This window comes from Pongo pygmaeus, chromosome Y, assembly GCF_028885625.2.
Source record: "Pongo pygmaeus isolate AG05252 chromosome Y, NHGRI_mPonPyg2-v2.0_pri, whole genome shotgun sequence".
In the NCBI taxonomy this organism is placed as follows: Eukaryota; Metazoa; Chordata; class Mammalia; order Primates; family Hominidae; genus Pongo; species Pongo pygmaeus.
Window position 1 is genome coordinate 1,212,792 of NC_072397.2, and position 26,079 is coordinate 1,238,870.

Consider the following 26,079-nt stretch of genomic DNA (forward strand, 5'->3'; position numbering starts at 1 on the left):
AACAGATAAGCTACATTAACTCTATATCATAAATGATAGTATTAGGTTACCTGCAATAGTGCATTAGATTATAACACAGTAAGAGCTAAGCTGTGGCACCCATCGCATCTTCTGAATGACGTTTATTTGTATCACGTATATTTAACACCTGCAAATCCCCTCATCATAGCAAAGGAATTTTCATGAGGGCTGAAGGGCAGGGGCCCCTTGCCTGGTGCATCCGGTTGGCCACCTCCAGGGCCTTCTGCTTGGCGGTCTCCATGGCGTACCCATATGGAGTGGCGAAGGACGCTTTGTCCAGCTTCTCTTTAAACTTGGAGGGGACCACCTCAAACCTGAGACCCTGCAACAGGAGAAAGGGGTCAGGAGGGTCCATGAAAGACCCTAAGAAAAGTGAATGGGACACGCAAGATCTGCAGGACACACGTGGCGTTTGCTACACTCCCCAGCCCTCTCCCGGGTGAGCTCATCCATCTGCCAAGCTTTCCCCAGGTGTGGCTGGGGAGCTGGGCACTGACCAGGGCTTTCCCCAAGTGTGGCTGGGGGGCCGGGCACTGACCAGGGCTTTCCCCAAGTGTGGCTGGGGGGCCGGGCACTGACCAGGGCTTTCCCCTCAGTGTGGCTGGGGGGCCGGGCACTGACCAGGGCTTTCCCTAAGTGTGGCTGGGGGGCCGGGCACTGACCAGGGCTTTCCCCAAGTGTGGCTGGGGGGCCGGGAACTCACCAGGGCTTCCCCTAAGTGTGGCTGGGGAGCTGGGAACTTACCAGGGCTTTCTGTAAGTGTGGCTGGGGGGCCGGGCACTGACCAGGGGCCTTCGGGGACTGACCAGGGGCCTTCTTGGCCCTCGAGGGAAGAGACTGGCAAAGGAAGAAGTCAGGAACAAAGAGGCCAGCAGGGAGGTATTGACTTGGGCCCTGAACCCAGGAGCCAACAGTGTGAGAGGGTTCCCAGAGCCCTGAAGGTTGGGGCAGAGTCCAAAAACCATCCTGCCCACAGGAAGTTCAGGAAAAATGCCAGCAACGATGACTGTGGGAAGGGAGGCAATGATGGCGCTAAGTCAATCCCTGGTACCCAGGAAGAGACAACAGCGTCCCTGGGGAGGCCTGGCCTAGAGGTAGTGACCCCCGCAGAGACTGTGGGGTCAGGAATGATGGTGGTAAATGCCCCCAGTGGGGGTGTCCCTGGCTGCCACAGCCTGCCAGGGCCCAGGGAACTCCCCATCTCCCCTCTGACAGAGGAGAAGCATCGTCATCGTGGACACACACCGCCATCGTGGACACACACCACCATCGTGGACACACACCACCATCTGGGACACACACCGCCATCTGGGACACACACCGCCATCGTGGACACACACCACCATCTGGGACACACACCACCATCGTGGACACACACCGCCATCTTGGACACACACCACCATCGTGGACACACACCACCATCTGGGACACACACCACCATCTGGGACACACACCACCATCGTGGACACACGCCACCATCGTGGACACACGCCGCCATCGTGGACACACGCCACCATCGTGGACACACACCGCCATCTGGGACACACACCACCATCGTGGACACACACCACCATCGTGGACACACACCACCATCTGGGACACACACCACCATCGTGGACACACACCACCATCGTGGACACACACCACCATCTGGGACACACACCACCATCGTGGACACACACCACCATCTGGGACACACACCACCATCGTGGACACACACCACCATCGTGGACACACACCGCCATCTGGGACACACGCCGCCATCGTGGACACACACCACCATCGTGGACACACACCGCCATCTGGGACACACACCACCATCGTGGACACACACCACCATCGTGGACACACACCGCCATCTGGGACACACGCCACCATCGTGGACACACGCCGCCATCGTGGACACACGCCACCATCTTGGACAGACACCTACATCGTGGACACACACCGCCGTCTTGGACACACACCCCCGTCTTGGACAGACACCCCCGTCTTGGACAGACACCCCCGTCGTGGACAGACACCGCCGTCGTGGACACACACCGCCGTCTTGGACACACACCCCCGTCTTGGACAGACACCCCCGTCTTGGACAGACACCCCCATCTTGGACACACACCCCCGTCTTGCACAGACACCCCCGTCTTGGACAGAGACCGCCATCTTGGACACACACCTCCATTTTAAGTTCCCTTGATTAAAAACTGCCTAAATCCGCCCCCAAACATCAGCCTAATGGCTAATGTCAGCATGACCAGAAACATTCCAGCCTTGGGATAAACCCTCTGTGACCAGAAAGCTCCCCTCTGACCAGAGACATTCCAACCCCACAATCAATTTTCCCTCACACAGAAACATTCTGAGCCTGCGAGAAGCCCCCTTTTCCAAAACCCTTTGTTGAGCCACTTTTTGTATTTTTTTTTTTTTTTTTGAAACGGAGTCTTGCTCTGTCGCCCAGGCTGGAGGGACAGTGGCACCATCTCGGTTCGCTGCAAGCTCCGTCTCCCAGGATCAAGTGATTCTCCTGCCTCAGTCTCCCAAGTAGCTGGCATTGCAGGCGTGTGCCACCACGCCCGGCTAATTTTTGTATTTTTACTAGAGACGGAGTTTCACCATGTTGGTCAGGCTGGTCTCGAACTCCTGACCTCAGGTGATCTGCCCGCCTTGGTCTCCCAAAGTGCTGGGATGACAGGCGTGAGCCTCCACGCCCGGCCTCACTTTCTGTATTTCTTTCCTCCTTCTTTAACTCTTACATTTGGTGCCGAAACCCGGGACAGGTGTTGCGGACAGAGGCTCTCTTGCAACCCAGGAAGCTGTGGGCAGCAGCAGCTCATCCTGGGCTAACTCCTGGATCCTGAGGGTCTCTGGCCACCCCTCCCATCCTTTCTCTCCATTCACTTTCTGAGTAATTTGTGTGAGGAAGACAACTCATGTAAAGGGCACTTGGAGGCTCAAGCTGCAGCTACTCCCTGGTGGGTTCTCAAAACCCTCAGGTCTCTGAAATCCACCTCCGATCACCTGCAACATGTATTTTGCTCCCTAACCCTTGCTTCGTCTTTCTCTTCCTCCTTCTTCTTCCCTTTTCTCTCTCTCTCTCTGTGTTCCTTGCACGGCTCCAGTTTGGGAGCCCCTTTGCCAATTCCAACAGGAACATCCAACATCAGACACGAATCCAGCCGGCTGGTAAGATCTGCCCTCCTCTGACTTTTCGGTACCCAGGAAAAGTCAGGTCGGCCATCCTGGTCCTCGGAGGACCAGCAGGACTAAGCTAGAAGCAATCTTGAGGGATGCCCAGTATCTTCTCAGGTTGACCGTCCTCCTTATAAAGAGGATTCTGGGTCTCTGTCTTTTGTCTGGGGTTGCCTAAAACACAAACAGACACTCTCGGCTCCCTTTTACCAGCCCACGTGGGTGCCAAACAACCTGACATTCCTGCGTCCTCGCCTCTGGGATGTCTCCTTCCCAACCTGGCCCAACTTGGCTTACAGAGGAGCCTAAAGCCAGAGTGTTGAATTTTTTATTAATTCTCAGGGACCTTGACAACTTTATCACTAGGAAATGGCAAGAGGTTCCCTATACTCAGCCTATCTTCTACCCTCCCTGTGTTGAGTTGTACCTCTCATCGTGGGCAGCAAAAGCCACCCAGGTGCCGAGGCAAGAGACCGAGGACACGAGCTGTTCCGGTATAATAAAATATACAACAAGAATAGTTACACCAGATATAGATCTTAGATATGATTATATATGAATATCATTAATCATTAGTTGGTAGCAATTACTCTTTATTCCAATATTATAATAATCCTCGCTCTATCATCATAGCCTAGGAAAAACCAGGCCATACAGAGATAGGAGCTGAGGGGACATAGTGAGAAGTGACCAGAAGTGACCAGAAGACAAGAGTGCGAGCCTTCTGTTATGCCTGGACAGGGTCACCAGAGGGCTCCTTGGTCTAGCGGTAACGCCAGCATCTGGGAAGACGCCCATTGCTAGGCAGACCGTGGTCTAGCAGTAGCTTCAGTGTCAAGGAAAAACACCCGCTACTTAGCAGACCAGGAAAGGGAGTCTCCCTTTCCCTGAGGGAGTTTAGAGAAGACTGTGCTCCTCCACCTCTTGTGCAGTTATCCGGAGGCCTAACCCTCTCCCTGTGATGCTGTGCTTCAGTGGTCACGCTCCTAGTCTGCCTTCATGTCCCATCCTGTACACTTGTCTCTGCCTTTTAGATAGCAGTAGCAAATTAGTGAAAGTACTAAAAGTCTCTGATAAGCAGAAATAATGGCGTAAGCTGTCTGTCTCTCCTCTCTCTCTCTGCCTCGGCTGCCAGAAAGGGAAGGGCCCCCTGTCCAGTGGACATGTGACCCACGTGACCTTACCTATGATTGGAGATGGCTCACTCTCCTTATCTTGCCCCTTTCTCTTGTATCCAATAAATATCAGCATAGCCTGGCATTCGGGGCCACTACTGGTCTCTGCATCTTGGTGGTCCCCCACGGTCTTTTCTTTTATCTCTTTGTCTTGTGTCTTTATTTCTACACTCTCTTGTCTCTGCACATGGGGAGAGACCCACCGACCCTGTGGGGCTGGTCCCTACATCTCATGACATTTTTTTATTTTGAGATGGAGTCTCGCTCTGTCGCCCAGGCTGGAGTGCAATGGCGCGATCCCAGCTCACTGCAACCTCCGCCTCCCGGGTTCACGCCATTCTCCTGCCTCAGCCTCCCGAGGAGCTGGGACTACAGGCACCTGCCACCACGCCCGGCTAATTTTTTGTATTTTTAGTAGAGATGGGGTTTCACCGTGTTAGCCAGGCTGGTCTCCATCTCCTGGCCTCGTGATCCGCCCGCCTCGGCCTCCCAAAGTGCTGGGATGACAGGCGTGAGCCACCGTGGCCGGCCTTAAGTCTTCTTAATTTATGGCAACATAAATATTTGCATAAGTGCAATAAAAATCTGTTTTCTTTACTAAGAGGACACAATTGGAAAAACTGGTTATTTTAGCAAAGCTTTGACTGGAATGCTGTGCTTTCCTTTAAGGAATCAAACTTGACTTATGGAGCCAAGAAAGGCCTTGGAAAACTGGCCTTCTATTTTGTGTACGCAGTCTCTGTACAGGGTTTCCAACCTGTGCTAAGAAAAGAATGTTAGTTTCTGACAGGCCCAGAACCCCAAGTTATGTTGGAACCTCAAGAGGAAAGGAATTTGCCCAACTCATAGGTATTTAATGGTACAAACCCCTGACTGGACTCAGCTTTAAAAAGGTCCCATCTGAGATTCCTTGTCTTACCAGGGACCAGGGACTCACGTGCCTGGTTTTATGAAATGAGACCACTACTTCTCCTGTTACCCTTCCCAGCTCCTCCCCATCCTCCCCTTTTCCCTAGTTTATAAGACAGGACAAAAGGGAGAAAGAAAAAGCTGGAAAAGAAACAGAAGGAAGATAAATAGCCAGACGACCTTGGCGCCACCACCCAGCCCTGGTGGTTAAAATAATAATAATATTAACCCCTGACCGAAACTACTGGTGTTATCTGTAAATTCCAGACATTGTATGAGAAAGCACTGTAAAACTTTTTGTTCTGTCAGCTGATGCATGTAGCCCCCAGTCACGTTCCTCACGTTTACTTGATGTATCACGACCCTTTCACGTGGACCCCTTAGAGTTGTAAGCCCCTAAAAGGACTAGGAATTTCTTTTTCGGGGAGCTCGGCTCTTAAGACGCGAGTCTGCCGATGCTCCCCACCGAATAAAAACCTCTTCCTTCTTTAATCCGGTGTCTGAGGAGTTTTGTCTGCAGCTCATCCTGCTACACCATCAAAGCCAATTTAAAAGGCCTACGTAAAAAATAATTATTCTTGGCTGGGCACGGTGGCTCACGCCAGTAATCCCAGCATTTTCAGAGGTCGAGGCAGGCGGATCACCAGGTCAGGAGATCGAGACCATCCTGGCTAACACGGTGAAACCCCATCTCTACTAAAAATACAAAAAATTAGCCGGGCGTGATGGCAGGTGCCTGTAGTCCCAGCTACTCAGGAGGCTGAGGCAGGAGAATCACTTGAACCCGGCAGGGCAGAGTCTGCAGTGAGCTGAGATCGCGCCACTGCACTCCAACCTGGGTGACAGAGGGAGACTCCGTCTCAAAATAAATAAGTAAATAAATAAAAGTAAAAATAATAATTATTCTTGCTGCACTGTATACATATAATTAGGCCAAGTATAATAAAGCAAACCAGTCCTACCATAATTTGTCTTTTTTTTTTCTTTTTGAGACAGAGTCTCGCTCTGTCATCCAGGGTGGAGTGAAGTGGCTCAATCTTAGCTCACTGCAAGCTCCACCTCCTGCGTTCATGCCATTCTCCTGCCTCAGCCTCCTGAGTAGCTGGTACTGCAGAAACCCGCAACCATGCCCGGCTAATTTTTTGTATTTTTAGTAGAGACGGGGTTTCACCATGTTAGCCAGGATGGTCTCGATCTCCTGACCTCGTGATCCGCCCACCTCGGCCTCCCAAAGTGCTGGGATGACAGGCGTGAGCCACCACACCCAGCCCATAATTTGTCTTTTAATAAAAGTGGGAAAACTGGAAAAAGAAAAATCGTGTTTGAAAAACTATAGTTACCCGTCGTGAAATTCTAGTTTTGCCTAATGGTTTTCAGTTTTTATTCTTTTCTACAGTTTGAATTAAATTCTAATTTTTCTGGCTACAAGTCTCCAAGATAATGTTTTGCATTCTTTTCCTTTTTCTTTTTCTCCAATTTTTCCTAACTGAAAACTCCTGAAACCCAAGTTCTGCTTTCTGAAAGCCCTATGAACTAAAAGCTAGATGTTTCAACAGGTGCTGCTTGGAAGGCCCCAAAACAAAGAGTGCTACCAGGAACAAATCAACCTCTTCCCCTCCAGGGCTGCGTTTGGTGACCCGTAATGACGACCTCCCGCAGCAGGAAGTGGCCGGAAAGAACATACCACCCCTCGTCCCTTTATTACTAGAGGGTCTGGATTCACAGAACAGGAGCATTGCCATCTTGGACACACACCGCCATCTTGGACCCATAACGCCATCTTGGACACACACCATCTTGGACACACACCGCCATCTTGGACACATACCGCCATCTTGGATAAGCACCACCATCTTGGACACACAACGCCATCTTGGATAAGCACCACCATCTTGGACACACAGCATCTTGGACACACAGCATCTTGGACACACACCACCATCTTGGATACGCACTGCCATCTTGGACACACACCGCCATCTTGGACACATACCGCCATCTTGGATAAGCACCACCATCTTGGACACACAACGCCATCTTGGATAAGCACCACCATCTTGGACACACAGCATCTTGGACACACAGCATCTTGGACACACACCACCATCTTGGATACGCACTGCCATCTTGGACACACACCGCCATCTTGGATAAGCACCACCATCTGGGACACACACCATCTTGGACACACACCACCATCTTGGATAAGCATCACCATCTTGGACACACAGCATCTTGGACACACACCACCATCTTGGATACGCACTGCCATCTTGGACACACACTGCCATCTTGGACACACACCACCATCTTGGACCCATAACGCCATCTTGGACACACACCACCATCTTGGACCCATAACGCCATCTTGGACAAGCGCCACCATCTTGGACACACACCGCCGTCTTGGATAAGCACGACCATGTTGGACACACACCATCTTGGACACACACCATCTTGGACACACGCCACCATCTTGGATAAGCACCACCATCTTGGACACACACCGCCATCTTGGACCCATAACGCCATCTTGGACAAGCGCCGCCATCTTGGACACACACCACCATCTTGGATAAGCACCACCATCTTGGACACACACCATCTTGGACACACACCGCCATCTTGGATAAGCATCACCATGTTGGACACACACCATCTTGGACACACACCGCCATCTTGGATAAGCACCCCCATTTTGGACACACACCACCATCTTGGATAAGCATCACCATCTTGGACACACATCAGCATCTTGGACAGACACCGCCATCTTCGACAAGCACTGCCATTTTAAGTTCCCTTGATTAAAAACTGCCTAAAACCAGCCCCAAAACATCAGCCTAATGACTAATGTCAGCATGACCAGAAACAGTCAAACCCTGAAATAAACTGCCTCTGACCAGAAACATCCCAAGCCCAAGATAACCTCCCCTCAGACCAGAGACATTCCAACCCCTCAGTCAACTTTGCCTCACACAGAAACATTCCGAGCCTGCGATAAGATTCCTCTTCCTGAACCCTTAAATACCCGTAGTCCGTAAGAGAGAACACTCCTGACCTAACTCAGCCAGAAGCCCCACTCAGGCTTGTTCTCCAAAATAAACCCATCTTTGACTGTGAAGCTGCTTTCCTTCTTTCGTCTTTCTTCAACTCTTATACCCTCCTCAGCCCTCCTCACCTCTTGAAGGTGCCCCCAGATCCTAGCCCTGACACCCATCCTGGTCTTCAGGGCACCAGTCGCCAAGCCCTGGACCTGCCCTGCAGATCTCAACCCCAGATCACATAGACCCCTGCCCTATGCCCCGTCACCCCCCAATCATGGAGACCCATGCCTTCTGTAAGGCACCCCAACCACTCTCATCCCCATCACTAGGACCAGGCACGTGGTGTCCCCCCTCCCAGGGTACCAGACCTCCAGTCCTTAGTCCCTAAGAATACACTCCTGCCTCACTGCACTATCCACAGGCAACCAGTAACTACCCTACCATCACCAGTAACTTTTCTGCCATCACCAGTAACTACCCCCATCACCAGTAACTACCCGCATCACCAGTAACTATGCCCCCTCATCACCAGTAACTACCCCCCATCACCAGTAACTAATCCCCATCACCAGTAACTACCCCCATCACCAGTAACTATCCCCCATCACCAGTAACTACCCCCATCACCAGTAACTACCTGCATCACCAGTAACTATGCCACCTCATCACCAGTAACTACCCCCCATCACCAGTAACTACCCCCATCACCAGTAACTATCCCCATCACCAGTAACTATGCCCCATCATCACCAGTAACTATGCCCCATCATCACCAGTAACTATCCCCCCATCACCAGTAAGTATCCTCTCATCAACACTATCTCCCATCAACAGTAACTATCCTCCCATCACCACTAACTACCCCACATCACCAGTAACTACCCCCATCACCACTAACTACCCCCATCACCAGTAACTATGCTCCATCATCAAACCCAGTAACTATCCCACCATCACCAGTAACTAACCCCCATCACCAGTGACTATCCTCCCATCACCAGTAACTAACCTCCCATCACCAGTAACTATCCTCCCATCACAAGTAACTACCCCCATCACCAGTAACTATGCCCCATCATCACCAGTAACTATCCCTCATCACCAGTAACTAACCCCCATCACCAGTAACTATCTCCCATCACCAGTAACTATCCCCCATCACCAGTAACTATCCCCCATCACCAGTAACTATCCCCCCATCACCAGTAACTATCCCCCCATCACCAGTAACTATCTCCCATTACCAGTAACTATCCCACATCACCTATAACTATCCCCCTGTCACCAGTAACTACCCCCCATCACGAGTAACTATCCCTTCATCACTAGACCCTCTCCTCCATGTGATTAGGGCTCCAGAGAGAGGCAGACACCCACTGCCTAGGCGTCCTGCCACCCGCAATAAGATCCTCATGGGGGCACCAGGAAACACTTCCCATACCCCAGCTACAAAGTCCAACCTTCAGTCACAGGGCCCACTCCATCCCTAGAAGTCCTGAGTCACTCACCTCCCCAATCCCTAGGGGTCCCAGGTCACTCCCCTCCCCCATCCCTAGGGGGTCCCGAGTTACTCTCCCCTCCCCCATTCCTAGGGGTCTTGGGTTACTCTCCCCTCCCCCATCCCCAGGAGGTCCTGGATCACTCTCCCCTCCCCCATCACTAGGGCATCCTGGGTCACTCTCCCCTACCCCATCCCTAGGGGGTCCTGGGTCACTCCTCCCTCCCCATCCCTAGGGGGTCCCGGGTCACTCTCCCCAACCCCATGCCTAGGGGTTCTAGGTCACTCTCCCCAACCCCATCCCTAGGGGGTCGTGGGTCACTCTCCCCTCCTTCAACCCTAGGGGGTACCGGGTGACTCTCCCCAACCCCATGCCTAGGGGTTTTTGGTTACTCTCCCCACCCTCATCCCTAGGGGTTCCAGGTTACTCTCCCCTCCCTCATCCCTAGGGGTCCTGCATTACTCTTCCCTCCACCATCCCTGGGGGGGTCCCGGGTTACTCTCCCCTCCCTCATCCCCAGGGGGTCCTGGGTCACTCTCCCCTCCTTCAACCCTAGGGGGTTCTGGGTCACTCTCCCCAACCCCATGCCTAGGGGTTTCGGGTTACCCTCCCCTCCCTCATCCCTAGGGCTTCCGGCTTACTCTTCTCTCCCTCATCCCTAGGGGTTCCGGGTTACTCTCCCCTCCCTCACCCCTAGGGGTTTTGGGTTACTCTCCCCTCCCCCATCCCTAGGGGGTTCTGGGTCACTCTCCCCAACCCCATGCCTAGGGGTTCCGAGTCACTCTCCCCTCCCCCATCCCTTTGGGTCCCGGGTTACTCTCCCCACCCCCATCCCTAGGGGGATCCCGGCTTACTCTCCCCTCCCCCATCCCTAGGGGGGTCCTGGGTCACTCTGCCCTCCCCATTCCTAGGGGTCCTGGGTTACTCTACCCTCCCCATGCCTAGGGGTTCCGGGTCACTCTGCCCACCGCCATCCCTAGGGGGGTCCCGGGTCACTTGCCCTCCCCATTCCTAGGGGTCCCGGGTTACTCTCCCCACCGCCATCCCTAGGGGGGTCCTGGGTCACTTGCCCTCCCCATTCCTAGGGGTCCCAAGTTACTCTCCTCTTCCCCATCCCTGGGGGTCCCAGGTTAGTCTCCCCATCCCCATGCCTGGAGGTCCCGGGTTACTCTCCCCTTCCCCATGCCTGGGGGTCCCGGGTTACTGTCCCCATCCCCATCCATGGGGCTCCGGGGTCACTCTGCTGTCTCCACCCCTGGCGGTCCTGGGTCACTCTACCCTCCCCATTCCTAGGGGTCCCAGGTTACGCTCCCCTCCCCCATCCCTAAGGGGTCCCAGGTCACTCCCCACCCCCATCCCTAGGGGGTTCCGGGTTACTCTCCCCTCCCCCATCCCTAGAGGTTCCGGGTCACTCTCCCCAACCCTATCCCTGGAGGTCCCGGGACACTCTACCCTCCCCCATCCCTAAGGGTCTCGGGTCACTGTCCCATCCCTATCCCTAGGGTTCCTGAGTCGCTGGGCCCTCCTGGGTTCAGCCCCTCCGTCCCCGGTCCCCTGCCCCGCCCAGGCCCAGGCCGCACCGCGTTGCTGAGGATCTCCTGACGGCGTGGGGAGGCGCTGGCCAGCACCACGCGCTTGTGCAGCAGCTTCCCGATCACCGGGCACAGCACCATGGCGTCCACGCCGGGAGCCGGGAGTCCGCAGGTGCTGGCCCGGAGCCCGCGGTGCGCGTAGCGCGGCTGCAGAAAACTACGGCCAGAGTCCCGCCTCCGCGAGGCCACGCCCCCGCCCGTCTCCGCGAGGCCACGCCCAGTCCGCGCCTTCATTGGCCTCCCCGCGAGGCCGCGCCCAGGCCACGCCTCCATTGACTGCTCCGTCAGGCCACGCCCAGGCCACACCTCCAATGCCCTCTCCGCCAGGCCACGCCCATGTCACGCCTCCATTGAGCTCCCCGTGAGGCCACGCCCAGGCCACACCCCCGCCCGCCTCCCCCCGGACACCGCCCCGGCCGCTTGATGAAGCACCGCCCCCAGCTCCGCCTCCCGGGCCCCGTCCCCGCCCCTCCTCGCCCCGCCCCGCCCCGCCCCGCCTGCGGCGCCAAGACCTACAATCGCGCAGGCAGCAGGGGGGTCCCAGGGAGGAAAGGCTGCGTGGATACTTGGGGTTCCTTGCAGGCGCGGCGTTGGGAGTGGAAATGCTGGAGTTCCCGCGGCTGAGGTTGTGGGCAGCTGTGGGGGTGGGGGTGTTCTTACTCGCACAAGGGGGGGCCAGGCTCAGAGATGGGGGTCTTGTGGGTGCCATGTCGGGGAAGGTAGAGATGGGGGGTTCCCCGCGGACCCGGTGCGAGTCGCGTGGAGATGGGGGTGTCCACGGGCCTGGTGGGAGGGGCATGGAGATGGGGAAGATCCCTCCAGGACCGGTGGGAGTGGCGTGGAGATGGGGGTCCCCGCGGGCCTGGTGGGAGTGGCGTGGAGATGGGGGTCCCCGTGGGCCTGGTGGGAGTGGCGTGGAGATGGGGGTCCCCGTGGGCCTGGTGGGAGGAGCGTGGAGATGGGGGTGTCCACGGACCTGGTAGGAGGGGCGTGGAGATGGGAGAGGGGTTCCCGAGGGCCTGGTGGGAGTGGCGTGGAGATGGGGGTCCCCGTGGGCCTGGTGGGAGGGGCGTGGAGATGGGCGTGTCCACGGACCTGGTGGGAGGGGCGTGGAGATGGAAGTCCCCGCGGGGATGCTGGGAGGCGCGTGGAGATGGGGATCCCCGCGGGGATGGTGGGAGGGGTTTGGAGATGAGGGTCCCCGCGAGAATGCTGGGAGGGGTAGGGATATGGGGGTCCCCGTGGGCCGGGTGGGAAGGGCGGGGAGATGGGGGTCCCCTCGGGCCTGGTGGGAGGGGCGTGGAGAAGGTGGGGGTCCTTGTGGGAGGGGCGTGGACGTTGGGGATCCGCGCGGGCGTGGCGATGGGCGCGGCGTGGGGACCCCCTGTGGGCGCAGTGCGGGGGGCGCAGGGATGGGACCAGAGCCGGCGCTGTGAGGTGGGGGGCGCCCTGGTGGTCTCGGCTGTACCTTCCCTCCCTAAATGGACCCCACCTCCAGGGCAGCGGGTCCCTTGCGCGCCGCAGACTGCAGGGGGCGCGCGTGAGCTGTGCGAGGATTTTTCTTAAACCCCAGAGCCCAGCCGCACCTGCTCCACATAAACCCAGCTTGGCGTGGAGACTCCGGCACTGTTTCCCCAGCCTTTGTGACTCAAAAGATTTTAAAATAAAATGTCAAAAATAATAATATACCCAGAGCCTATGCCAGTGATGTGTAGATACAGAAAATGGAATCCTACGGTTAATTTTGTTAACTGTGGAATGACATCTGAGGGTGTCCAACACATTATGGAGAAAACGAAAAACTGTAGTCAGAGAAGTTACAGAAGACTCAAATAAAAGAGAGGAAAAAAACATCTAAACCATGTGATGTCTGATTTTCAATATTGTGAGTTTTTGAAAAAAATTTTAAAAAGCACATAGATTCACATTTCAGAATTTTGGAGAAGTAACTTTCTTCGTTTTGAAGCAATAGAAAGAATCACAAGTTTACAAACTACTGTATATAACATAAACTCCATGCAGGTGAAGGTTTTCGTTTGTTTGTTTTCTTTCTTTCTTCCTTCCTTCCTCTTTCTTTCTTTCTTTCTTTCTTTCTTTCTTTCTTTCTTCCTTTCTTCCTTTCTTTCCTTTCTTTCTTTCTTTCTTTCTTTCTTTCTTTCTTTCTTTCTTTCTTTCTTTCTTTTCTTTTCTTTTCTTTTCTTTTCTTTTCTTTCTTTGTTTTTTGAGACTGAGTCTCACTCTGTCGCCCAGGCTGGAGTGCAATGGTGCAATCTCATCTCACTGCAACCTCCACCTCCCAGGTTCAAGCGATTCTCTTGCCTCAGCCTCCTGAGTAGCTAGGATTACAGGCACCTGCCATCACACCGGGCTAATTTTTGTATTTTTAGTAGAGATGGGATTTCGCTGTGTTGGCCAGGCTGGTCTTGAACTTCTGACCTCAGGTGATCCACCCGACTCAGCCTCCCAAAGTGCTGGGATTACAGGTGTGAGCCACTGGGCCCAGCTGCGGGTGAGATATTAAATCATAAAGAAAAATAGCAAAGGAAATTACAGTAATTCTCTATAGAAGATGAAGTGAAAGCTGCCACTTCCTACATGGGTACAGGCAAAGCTGGAGGGTTTAGTGACCTAGAGTGGGGGTTGCTGGTAACTGTCACTCAAAACCCTGGGGCTTAAAACAGCAAAAAATTAATTGTATTACAGCTCTGGAGGCCAGACATTAGAAATCAAGGAATAGGCAGGGCAACGCTCCCTCTGAAGGCTCTAGGGGCGGGTCCTTCCTGCCTCTTCCAGCTCCTGGGGGCTCCAGGCATCCCTGGGCTTGTGGCTGCATCGCTGTAGTCTCTGCATCCGTCTCCATGTGTCCTTCTCCTCTGTGTCTGTGTCTCCTCTTCTGTCTCTTACAAGGACACCTGTCATTGTGTTTAGGGCCCATCCTTCTCCAGGATGATCTCATCTCCAGATTGTTAATCACATCTGCAAAGATCCTTTTTCCAAATGAGGTCTCATTGCCAGGTTCTGGGCCTTAGGACATGGACATATTGTTTGGAGCTCACCATCTAAACCATTGCAATTGTGTTTGTTTCCTTCTTGAGGCTCTAGGAGAGGATCCTTCCTGCCTCTTCCAGCTCCTGGGGGCTCCAGGCATCTCTGGGCTTGTGGCCGCATCGCTGTAGTCTCTGCGTCCGTCTCCATGTGTCCTTATCCTCTGTGTCTGTGTCTCCTCTTCTGTCTCTTAAAAGGACACCTGTCATTGGACTTAGGGTCCACCTTAATCCAGCGTGATATCTTGAAATCATGAACTAATTGCACATGTGAGGACCCTATTTCCAAATAAGGTGCCATTCACCAGGTGGAGATATCTATGGGAAGAAACGAATCAACCCGGTCCTCCATACCAGCATTCCAGAAGGAGTGCTAACCAGAGATGAGGTCCAGCAGCCTTTAACACGCCTGTATTTATCCCTGTAAGTTCTCCATTACGGCCACATCATTGCAACCCCAGCAGGCAGAGCTTTAACTGCTCTGAAGCCCTGGCTACTGCAGCCTCCTCCTGCTCTCAATGTACCCTTCAGTGACTTTCAGATCTTTCTTTGCTTTTTTTTTTTTCTTTTTTTAGACTGACTCTTGCTCTGTCACCCAGACTGGAGTGCAGTGGCACAATCTCGGCTCACTGCAACCTCCACCTCTCAGGTTCAAGTGACTCTCCTGCCTCAGCCTCCCAAGTATCTGGGACCGCCACCACACCCGGCTAATTTTTTGTATTTTTTAGTAGAGATGGGATTTCTCCATATTTGCCAGGCTGGTCTTGAACTTCTGACCTCAGGTGATCCACCCACTTCAGCCTCCCAAAATGCTGGAATTACAGGCATGAGCCACTGTGCCTGGCCAATGCCTGTTTTTTATTTGTTTGTTTTGTTTTGTTTGTTTGTTTCTTTTTGAGACAGAGTCTCACTCTGTCACCCAGGCTGGAGTGCAGAGGCGCCACCTGGGCTCACTGCAAGCTCCGCCTCCTGGGTTCATGCCATTCTCCTGCCTCATCCTCCCGAGTAGCTGGGACTACAGGCACCCACCACCATGCCTGGCTAATTTTTTTTCTATTTTTTAGTAGAGACGGGTTTTCACCATGTTAGCCAGGATGGTCTCGATCTCCTGACCTCATGATCCACCCGCCTTGGCCTCCCAAAGTGCTGGGATTACAGGCGTGAGCCACCGTGCCCGGCCAATGCCTGTTGTTAATAAGCAACCCAGTCTATGGTATTCTGTGATAGCAGCCTGCAATGGACTAAGACATCTCATAACATGAGAAGAGGAGCTGAAGACACAGACACACATGGAGGGACGACCCTGTGAGGACACACGGAGAAGACGGCATCTCCAAGCCCAGGAGAGAGGCCTCAGGAGGAACCAGCCCTGCCCACACCTGGATCTCAGACCTCCAGCCTCCAGGACTGTGGGAGAATCAACGTCTGTTGTTTAAGCTGTACAGCGTACAGGACTTTGCTATGGCAACCTCAGCAAACTCATACACCCCATCCCACCAGGCCGGGCTTCCCTCCTTAACGTTCTGTTTTGCATTGAGCCAGCATTGCATGGTTGGAGGTTCAAAGATTTTCAAATGTGTGCATGTATGTGGGTTTTGTGTGATTCAGTTGCCACCAACTGAGGAGATCCTACCGTCCAAGAGACACCTGGCAATGTCTGAAGATATTTTTGGCCGTCACATCTGGGGGTGTGCATGCAGTGCGGGGGTGCTGCTCCCATCTGGTGGGTGGAGCCCAGGGTCTCTGCTCAACACCCTACAGTGCCCAGGATGGCCCCACCACAGAGAGTCCTCCAGCCCCAAATGTCAGCTGTGCTGAGGTGGAGGAACCCTGAGTTAGCATGAGAGGGTTTGTCTATCTATCATCCATCTATGTATCCATGTTATCCATCATTTATCCAGCTGTTCATCTGTCATGTATCCATCTATCTTGTCTATGTATCTATCTATTACCCTTCCATCTATTTAGCCATAATATCTATGTATCTCTCTATCCATCCATCTATGTATGTATGTATGTATCTATCTATCCATCTATCTATGTATGTATGTATCTATCATCTATGTATCTATCCATCTATCTACGTATGTATGTATCTATCCATCTATCTATGTATGTATGTATCTATCATCTATCTATCCATCTATGTATGTATGTATCTATCATCTATGTATCTATCCATCTGTCTATGTATGTATGTATCTGTCAATCTATCATCTATCTATGTATCTATCCATGTATGTATGTATGTATGTGTCTATCATCTATGTATCTATCCATCTATGTATGTATGTATGTATCTGTTTATCTATCATCTATCAATCTATCTATGTATCTATCCATCTATCTATGTATGTATCTATCTATCATCTATGTATCTATCCATCTATGTATGTATGTATGTATCTGTCTATCATCTACCTATCCGTCTATGTATGTATCTATCATCTGTCTATCTATCCGTCTATCTATGTATGTGTCTGTCTATCATCTATCTATCTATCCGTCTATCTATGTATGTATCTATCATCTATCTATCCATCTATGTATATATGTATGTATCTATCTATCATCTATCTATCCATCTATCTATGTATGTATCTATCATCTATCTATCCACCTATCTATGTATGTATCTATATCTATCTATCCCTCTATCTATCTATGTATGTATCTGTCTATCTATCATCTATGTATCCATCTATCTATGTATGTATCTATCATCTATGTATCCATCTATGTATGTATGTATGTATATATCTATCATCTATCTATCCATCTATGTATGTATGTATCTATCTATCATCTATGTATCTATCCATCTGTCTATGTATGTATGTATCTGTCAATCTATCATCTATGTATCTATCCATGTATGTATGTATGTATGTATCTGTCTATCATCTATGTATCTATCCATCTATGTATGTATGTATGTATCTGTTTATCTATCATCTATCAATCTATCTATGTATCTATCCATCTATGTATGTATCTATCATCTATGTATCTATCCATCTATGTATGTACATATGTATCTGTCTATCATCTACCTATCCGTCTATGTATGTATCTATCATCTGTCTATCTATCCGTCTATCTATGTATGTGTCTGTCTATCATCTATCTATCTATCCGTCTATCTATATATGTATCTATCATCTATCTATCCATCTATGTATATATGTATGTATCTATCTATCATCTATCTATCCATCTATCTATGTATGTATCTATCATCTATCTATCCACCTATGTATGTATCTATATCTATCTATCCATCTATCTGTCTATGTATGTATCTGTCTATCATCTATGTATCCATCTATCTATGTATGTATCTATCATCTATGTATCCGTCTATGTATGTATGTATGTATCTGTCTATCATCTATCTATCCATCTATGTATGTATGTATCTATCTATCATCTATCTATGTATCGATCCATCTGTATGTATGTATGTATCTGTCTATCATCTATCTGTCTATCTATATATCTATCCATCTATGTATCTATGTATCTATCATTTGTCTATCTATCATCTATCAATCTATCCATCTGTGTATCTATGTTTTATCATTTATCTATCATTCATCTATCTATCATCTATCAATCTATCATCTATGTATCTATCATCTATCATTAGATCTACCCATCAATCTACCCATCTATCTATCATCTATCTTTCTATCTATTCTACCTACCTATCATCTATCTATTGTATCTACCTACCTATCTCATCTATCATTTATCCCCCCTCTTATGTTGTCTATGTATCTATTATCCATCTGTGTATCCATTATTTACCTATCATCTATCTAGCTATCATCTATTATCTATCTATCCATCCATTCTGTTTATCTATGTATCCATCTATCTATCGTCTGTATAACTATCCATCTATTATCTATCTATCTATCTATCTATCTTCTATCCATCTACCCATCTATCTTTTCATCATCAATCTATTATCTATCTTCTATCCATCTATCTATCTTTCCATCATCAATCTGTTATCCATCTATCCATCATCTATATATTCATCTATCATCTATCAATCTATCATCTACCTATCATTCATCTATCTATCTATCTATCTCCTATCATCCATTTATCAATCTATCATCTATCTACCCATGTATGTATCTATCTATTCATCTATCATCTATCCATTTGTCTATCTTTTTTTTTTTTTTTTTTGAGACGGAGTCTCACTCTGTCACCCAGGCTGGAGTGCAGTGGCACGATCTCAGCTCACTGCAACCTCCGCCTCCCAGGTTCAAGCGATTCTCCTGCCTCAGCCTCCCTAGTAGCTGGGATTACAGGTGCCCGCCACCATGCCCGGCTGATTTTTGTAGTTTTAGTAGAGACGGGGTTTCACCATGTTGGCCAGGCTGGTCTTGAACTCCCGACCTCATGATCCGCCCACCTCCGTCTCCCAAAGTGCTGGGATTACAGGCGTGAGCCACCACACCCGGCCCCAGCCTCTAGAACTGTGAGCAAGCAATGTCTATTGTTTGTAAGCCACCCAGCTGATGGTTGTGATGGTTAATACCAAGTGTCAACGTGACTGGATTGAAGGATGCAAAGTATTGATCTTGGGTGTGTCTGTGAGGGTGTTGCCAAAGGAGATGAACATTTGAGTCAGTGGACTGGGAAAGGCAGGCCCCCCACCCCTTAATCTGGGTGAGCATCATCTAATCAGCTGCCAACGAGGCTAGAATATAAGCAGGCAGAAAAATGTGAAAAGGAGAGATGGGCCTAGCCTCCCAGCCTCCGTCTTTCTCCCGTGCTGGATGCTTTCTGCCCTTGAACATATGACTCCAAGTTCTTCAGTTTTGGGACTGGGACTGGCTCTTCTTGCTCCTCAGCCTTCAGACGGCCTATTGTGGGAGCTTGTGATCGTGTGAGTTAATACTCAATAAACTTCCCTTTATTTATTTATTTATTTTTATTTATTTATTTTTGAGATGGGGTCTCACTCTGTCACCCAGGCTGGAGTGCAGTGGAGCGATCTCTGCTCACTGCAACTTCCGCCTCCCAGGTTCAAGCAATCCTCCTGTCTCGGCCTCCCAGGTAGCTGGGATTGCAGGTGCACACGACCACGCCCAGCCAATTTTTATATTTTTAGTAGAGATGGGGTTTCACCATGTTGGTCAGGCTGGTCTTGAACTCCTGACCTCAGGTGATCCGCCTGCCTCGGCCTCCCAAAGTGCTGGGATTACAGGTGTGAGCCACTGTGCCCCGCCTGAAACTCCTCTATCTATCTATCTATCATCTATCTATCTATCATCTATCTAATCTATCTACTATCTATCTATCTATCTATCATCTATCTAATCTATCTACTATCTATCTAATCTATCTACTATCTATATATCTAATCTATCTTCTATCTATCTATCTATCTATCTATCTAATGTATCTACTATCTATCTAATCTATCTACTATCTATCTAATCTATGTACTATCTATCTATCTAATCTATCTACTATCTAATCTATCTACTATCTATCTAATCTATCTACTATCTATCTATCTAATCTATCTACTATCTATCTAATCTATCTACTATCTATCTATTGATCTAATCTATCTACTATCTAATCTATTATCTATCTATCTATCATCTATCTATCTATCTGTCATCTATCTAATCTATCTACTATCTATCTAATCTATCTATCTAATCTATCTACTATCTATATATCTAATCTATCTTCTATCTATCTATCTAATGTATCTACTATCTAATCTATCTACTATCTATCTGTCTATCTAATCTATCTACTATTTATGTACTATCTATCTACTATCTATCTATCTATCTATCTATCCATCTAATCTATCTACTATCTATCTAATCTATCTACTATCTATCTAATCTATCTACTATCTATCTAATCTATTATCTATCTAATCTATCTACTATCTATCTAATCTATTATCTATCTATCTAATCTATCTACTATCTATCTATCTATCTAGTCTATCTTCTATCTATCTATCTAATCTACCCTCTATCTATCTATCTATCTATCTATCTATCTATCTATCTATGTTATTAGTTCTGTCCCTCTAGAGATCTCTGAGTTATGCAATGGTGTTTTGTTTGTTTGTTTGTTTTTTTGTTTGTTTCCAGCAGGATAAACGGACCAAGACAAGGAGCCTATGAAGAGGATAAGACATTGGATCCAGCATAAAATGGGATGTGTGTTTAAAATGCAAGTCCTGCAGAAATCAGAGACAGAAACACATTTGCCCTGTGCACTGGGAAAAAATAGAAGCAGCATCAAAGCTCATGGTTTTTTTTATGTTTTATTTTTATTTTTTACAGAGATAGGGTCTCACTGCGTTGCCTAGGTTGGCCCTTGAACTCCCGGACTCAATCAGTCCTCCCGCCTGGGCCTCCCAAAGTGCTGGGATTACCGGCATGAGACGCCACGCCTTGATGGAGGCTGAGACTTTTTGGAATACCTTCCTCTCTCCACGTCCTGCCAAGAACAGAAGTAAAGTTTTCCATCTTAAAACATGTGTGTGAGTCAATAGACCTGTGTTATCTTTTCACTCAAAGCTCAGCCAGTGAACAGACTGAGTCAGCTTCCAGGAAACATCCACGGCTGTAAGAGGGGGTGTCGGCTGCTCTCCATAGCCAAGTGGCTGCAAAAATCATCATACTGAGAGAAAAAAAAATCGATGCATTTTGCCTGCTTGCAACGTCTTCATTTGCTGGGGGACATCAGGGTTCTCGCACGTTGTCGAGGAAGGATATTGTCTCGGCTTCCTCTGACACAGCTCTCATTTTTGTTTACAAGGCAGTTTAGGGATCGTCCGTATGTTGCTGTGAAGTTGCTACTCTGAGGTTTTTCACAGTTTTTTTTTTCCCCCATGAGACACACCCAAGGCCCACGCTCAGCACTTGCGGCCTGTGCTCCTGCGGGGTCTGTTGCTGACTGAGGACTTTCTGTCCTGGATGCTTCTGTATCAGCTTTGCTTTCTAGGGTTCAGCTTTGGAACAGTCTAGAGAAGTAGGAGGTTAATTTTCCTCCTTCTGTGGAAGTTCTGGGTCTCTTACGCATCCTCCAGTTCCCCCTGGAGGCTCTAGGGGAGGATCCTTCCTGCCTCTCCCAGCTCCTGGGGGCTCCAGGTGTCCCTGGGCTTGTGGCTGCATCACTCCAGTCTCTGCCTCCATCTCCACGTGGCCTCCTCCTCTGTGTCTGTGTCTCCTCTTCTGTGTCTTAGAAGGACACCTGTCATTGCATTTAGGGCCCGCCTTAATCCAGAATGATCCAATCTCAAGGTCCTTAACTTAATCGCATCTGCAAAGACCCTATTTCCAAATAAGGTCTTACTCACAGAATCTGAGCATTAGATAGGGACAAATGTTTCTGGGGGCCACTATTCAATCCACTACAATTATATCCAGTTCCCTCCAGAGACTCTAGGGGAGGATGCTTCCTGCCTCTCCCAGCTCCTGGGGACTCCAGGCATCCCTGGGCTTGTGGCCGCATCGCTGCAGTCTCTGCCTCTGTCTTTATGTGGCCTCCTCCTTTGTGTCTGTGTCTCCTCTTCCGTCTCTCATAGGGACACTGGATTGGGCCCATTACTTAATTACATTTGTAAAGACCCGATTTTCAAACATGGTCCCATTGTGATGTTCCAGGTGGACACGGGTTTTGGGAATGATAATTCATTACTAAACCATCTCTGTTTTCCTGCCATAGTGATGACAGCAGGAGAGAGGCACTAATAGAGGGCCTCTGAACAGCAGCTTCAGCCTCCATCAGTGTCCCCAGTGCACAGAAAGGGAGGGGCTGGGCATCCAAGGCCACCCACTATGGAGACGCAGAGCCCCTGGGCAGACAGGCAGCTCTCCCATTCCCACCTCCAGAATGGTCTTTCTCACCCAAGAGAGCCTGGGATCCAACTCCACGTGATGTTCCCACACCCATGGGGAGTCAGAGCTCTTCTTTGCACTAAACCAGCTCAGGTCTTGGGGCTGGTGCAGGCACACCCCTTGCAGAAGAAGAAAGACAAAGACACAGCCTGCTCACCACCCACACAGCATGGAGGGGGCTCAGCGGCTGACACCACTGTAGGTTCCTGGGGTCCACACCTACATCTGCTGCTTGGTCTCCAAACGGTCTCATGGGTCAGGCCAGTTGTCTGCTCCCCGGACTCCGGATGGACTTGCCATGGCTGAGGCTCTCCGTGGGGGAAAAGGACGCAGAGAATGGGCAGGAGGTGTGGAACTCCCGAATCAAGCTGCACCGTTGAGCTGGGATGGGCTGGGGCCCATCTCACGGAGCCTCCTTTCCACACCTGTGCCTCCCGTGGTCCTTGTCCTGAGTCAGGGAGGCCTGAGTGTGTTCCAGGGGCTTGATGGGACCTCCTTCTCTATCAGGGATACACAGAAGCAGAATAGGGGTGGGGTCCCACCAAGCCAGGTCAGAACAACTGTGCCAAAAATCACCTTGGTCAGCTCCAGGGTTGAGGGGGTGGGGTATGTGTGTGTGTGTGTGTGGGGAGGAAGTGGGGACGGAGAGTAGCTGACTTGCAGGAGTCCCAGGTGCTCCTCTGAAAGAAGAATTCCAAACACTGCAACCCACAGTGCTGCTGAGTGAAATAAACAGAAATTTCGGTGTGCACCAGGCTACGGAGACCAGAACCCCTGGAGGAGAACGGAGAAGGCCAGAACCACAGCTAAGGGAGGATATCAGCAAGGAGAAGAGCTGGGAATGGGGCTCGCAGGTCGCCCAGGGAGGATACCCAGAAACCGAGTCGGGGAGGCAGTGGGGCTGGTTGAATATCCACGCTCGGGTATGGACAGGTGTGAGAAGGAGTGTCTAAGGAGCTCGGGGGTGACACCCCGGCTCTATTTAAAAAAATACAAAAATTAGCCGGGCATGGTGGCACAAGCCGTCCCGCGGCACAGAGAGGCAGAGGTACTCTCTGCAGGATAACAAAGCACCCTGTGCACTGCAGGGCTTTGCTTGTTTGTGTATCCTGAGTGAAGCCTGGAGACCCTTCCCCACCCGGCCTCTGCAGTGCCTGGGAGGAATAAAGCCTGGAGACCCTTCCCCACCCGGCCTCTGTAGTGCCTGGGAGCAATGCAGCTGTTCTCCCTGAACCTCTGGCACCGTGGCCTCTCCATGCGCCCTTGGATCTCCAAGCTGCGCCCCCGGCTCTCCAAGCTGCGCCCCCGGGACTCAGAACAAGCTCTCCTGCCTCTGGAGGCCGGGCCTGGGGGCTCCCTCCAGCCCCTCCGGGTGCGCACAGGCCTCGGAGCGCAGGGACGTGGTCCTGGCGGAGAAGAGGCTCTCGCGGCGCGTGTCCAGGGGGTCTCTGGGCACCCGGCGGCAGCCCAAATATTCCCGCAGGCGCAGCTGGAATTCCCGGGAAGCAAAGTAATAAACAAACGGGTCCAGACAGTTGTTGAGGCAGCTGAGACACAGCGTGAGCTTGTACACGTGGTAGTAACTTTTGCCGTAGAACAGGCGGCTCACGATGTGCGCCAGCAGCACGAAGTTGTTGGGGGCGAAGCAGGTGACAAAGGCCAGCAAGACCACCGCGGCCAGGCCCACCGCGCGCCTCCGCTGCTCCCGGCCGTGCGCCTCCTCCGTGCGCAACAGCTTGAGGATGGTGGCCGTGTAACAAGCCACGGTGATCACGAACGGGATGAGGAACAGGAGGATGAAGATGGTGAAGAGGAACACGGCCCACATGGCCATGCTGGGGAGCATCGTCCACTTGAGCACGTCGAAGCAGGTGATGATGCCCAGGGCGTGCACCGGGTAGGTGAGATCGGTGCGCGCCAGCGGGGACAGGGCGGTCAGGAGCAGCAGCCAGGTCCCTGCACACGCGGCCACCGCGTAACGACGCCGCCGCCAGCGCTTGGAGCTGAGGGGGTACAGGACCCCCAGGAAGCGCTCCACGCTGATACACGTCATGGTGAGGATGCTGGAATACATATTTGCGTAAAAGGCCACGGTCACCACGTTGCAAAGCAGCACCCCGAATACCCAGTGGTTGCGGTTGCAATGGTAATAGATTTGGAAAGGCAACACGCTGGCCAGCATCAGGTCCGTGACGCTCAGGTTGATCATGAAGATGACCGACGGGGATTTGGGCCCGATGCGCCGGCACAGGACCCACAGAGAGAAGAGGTTGCCCGGGATGCTGACCACCGCCACCAGCGAGTACACCACGGGCAGGGCCACCGCGATCGCCGGGTTCCGCAGCATCTGTAGAGTCGCGTTGTCCGGGCCGGTGCTGTTCGGGACCTGCATCCTGGAGGGATCCTCGCCCGGGCTCTGCAAGGGAAGGGTGCACGGATCAGGGGCGCAGGTGAGGAGGTGGCTGTCGGGAGGGCTCCTGAGCGCCGCTCCCCGGGGACCAAGGCGGGGGAAATGCTTTAGCAGGGTCTCCTGTCTCCTCCATCCCTCCCTCCCTTATTTCCTCCTTCCCTCTCCTCCTTCCCTCCCTCCGTCTCCGCCTCCTTTCTTCACCGTCTGTCATTCTCTTCTGCTTTCCTGTCTTCTCCCCTTTCTTCTTCCTTCCTCCTCTCTCCTTCCTTCTCTTCTTCCCTCCTTCCTTCCCTCCCTCATTCCCTTCCTTTCTTTTCTCCTCCCTCCCTTCTTCCCATCCTTCCTTCCCGCACTCCCTCCCTCCATTCCTTCTCTTCTTTCTTCCTTCCTTCCCTTCCTTTCTTCCCTCCTTTCTTCCTTCCCTCCTTCCTTCTTTCCCTCCCTTCCTCCCTTTCCCCTTGCTTCCTACCTTCCTTCTGTCTTTCCTCTTTCTCCTCTCTCCTTCCTTCCCTCCCTCCTTTCTTTCCTCCTTCCCTCCCATCCTTCCTTCTCTTCCCTCCCTCCCTCCTTCCTTCCTTCCTCCCTCTCTCTTTCCTCCCTTCCTTCCTTCCTTCCTTCTTTCCTTCTTCCCTCCTTTCCCTCCTTCCTTCCTCCCATCCTTCCTTCTCTTCCCTCTCTCCCTCCTTCCTTCCTTCCTCCCTCTCTCTTTCCTCCCTTCCTTCCTTCCTTCTTTCCTTCTTCCCTTCTTTCCCTCCTTCCTTCCTCCCATCCTTCCTTCTCTTCCCTCCCTCCCTCCTTCCTTCCTTCCCTCCATCTCTCTTTCCTCCCTTCCTCCCTTCCCTGCTTCCTTCCTCCCATCCTTCCTTCCTTCCCTCCCTCCCTCTCTCTTTCCTCCCTTCCTCCCTGCCTTGCTTCTTTCCTTCCTTTCTCCCTCCTTCCCTCTCTCCCTCCCTCCCGCCTTTCCCTCCTTCCTCCCTCCCATCCTTCCTTCTCTTCCCTCCCTCCCTCCTTCGTTCCTTCCTTCCCTCCGTCTTTCTTTCCTCCCTTCCTTCCTTCCCTCCCCCCCCCTCCCTCCATCCCCTCCTTCCTTGGATCAGGGAGGTCATTGGAGACCTCGGCCCATGTCAGAGGCTGAGACTCTTAGAAGATCCACAGTGGGGCTCGTGGCTGCCCTGGGCAGGTTGAACGCATTGTCATACAAACCTCACGACTCACTCCGTGTCCCCCGTGGATGGAAACCACAAGGCCACTGTCAGCCCCCAGAGTGGTCTAAATGGGAATTCTTGACACCC

General features: G+C 51.2%; 2 protein-coding genes across 7 annotated transcripts in view; both read right to left on the bottom strand.

Moving 5' to 3' along the window:
• Window positions 1-11,631, bottom strand: part of ASMTL (acetylserotonin O-methyltransferase like) — a 51,661-nt gene extending 40,030 nt beyond the window's left edge. Inside the window, exons 1-2 of one of the 4 annotated variants that reach the window (XM_054473296.2) lie at window positions 11,421-11,631; window positions 212-343 (exon numbers count right to left, since the gene is read on the bottom strand). In XM_054473296.2, coding sequence (XP_054329271.1) covers window positions 212-343; window positions 11,421-11,513 — 225 coding nt within the window. In that variant the 5' untranslated portion in view covers window positions 11,514-11,631. Of the gene's footprint in view, window positions 1-50; window positions 179-211; window positions 344-765; window positions 1,957-11,420 lie in introns of those variants that run through there. The other 3 variants (XM_063660939.1, XM_054473298.2, XM_063660940.1) reach the window with 3 other exon arrangements.
• A 9,159-nt stretch (window positions 11,632-20,790) lies between these two features.
• The window catches only part of LOC129025975 (P2Y purinoceptor 8), a 65,024-nt gene continuing 59,735 nt past the window's right edge, over window positions 20,791-26,079 (bottom strand). For 2 of the 3 annotated variants that reach the window (XM_054473507.1, XM_054473508.1), the window contains exon 2: window positions 20,791-24,793. In XM_054473507.1, coding sequence (XP_054329482.1) covers window positions 23,690-24,769 — 1,080 coding nt within the window. In that variant the 5' untranslated portion in view covers window positions 24,770-24,793 and the 3' untranslated portion in view covers window positions 20,791-23,689. Of the gene's footprint in view, window positions 24,794-25,990; window positions 26,026-26,079 lie in introns of those variants that run through there. The other variant, XM_054473509.1, reaches the window with a different exon arrangement.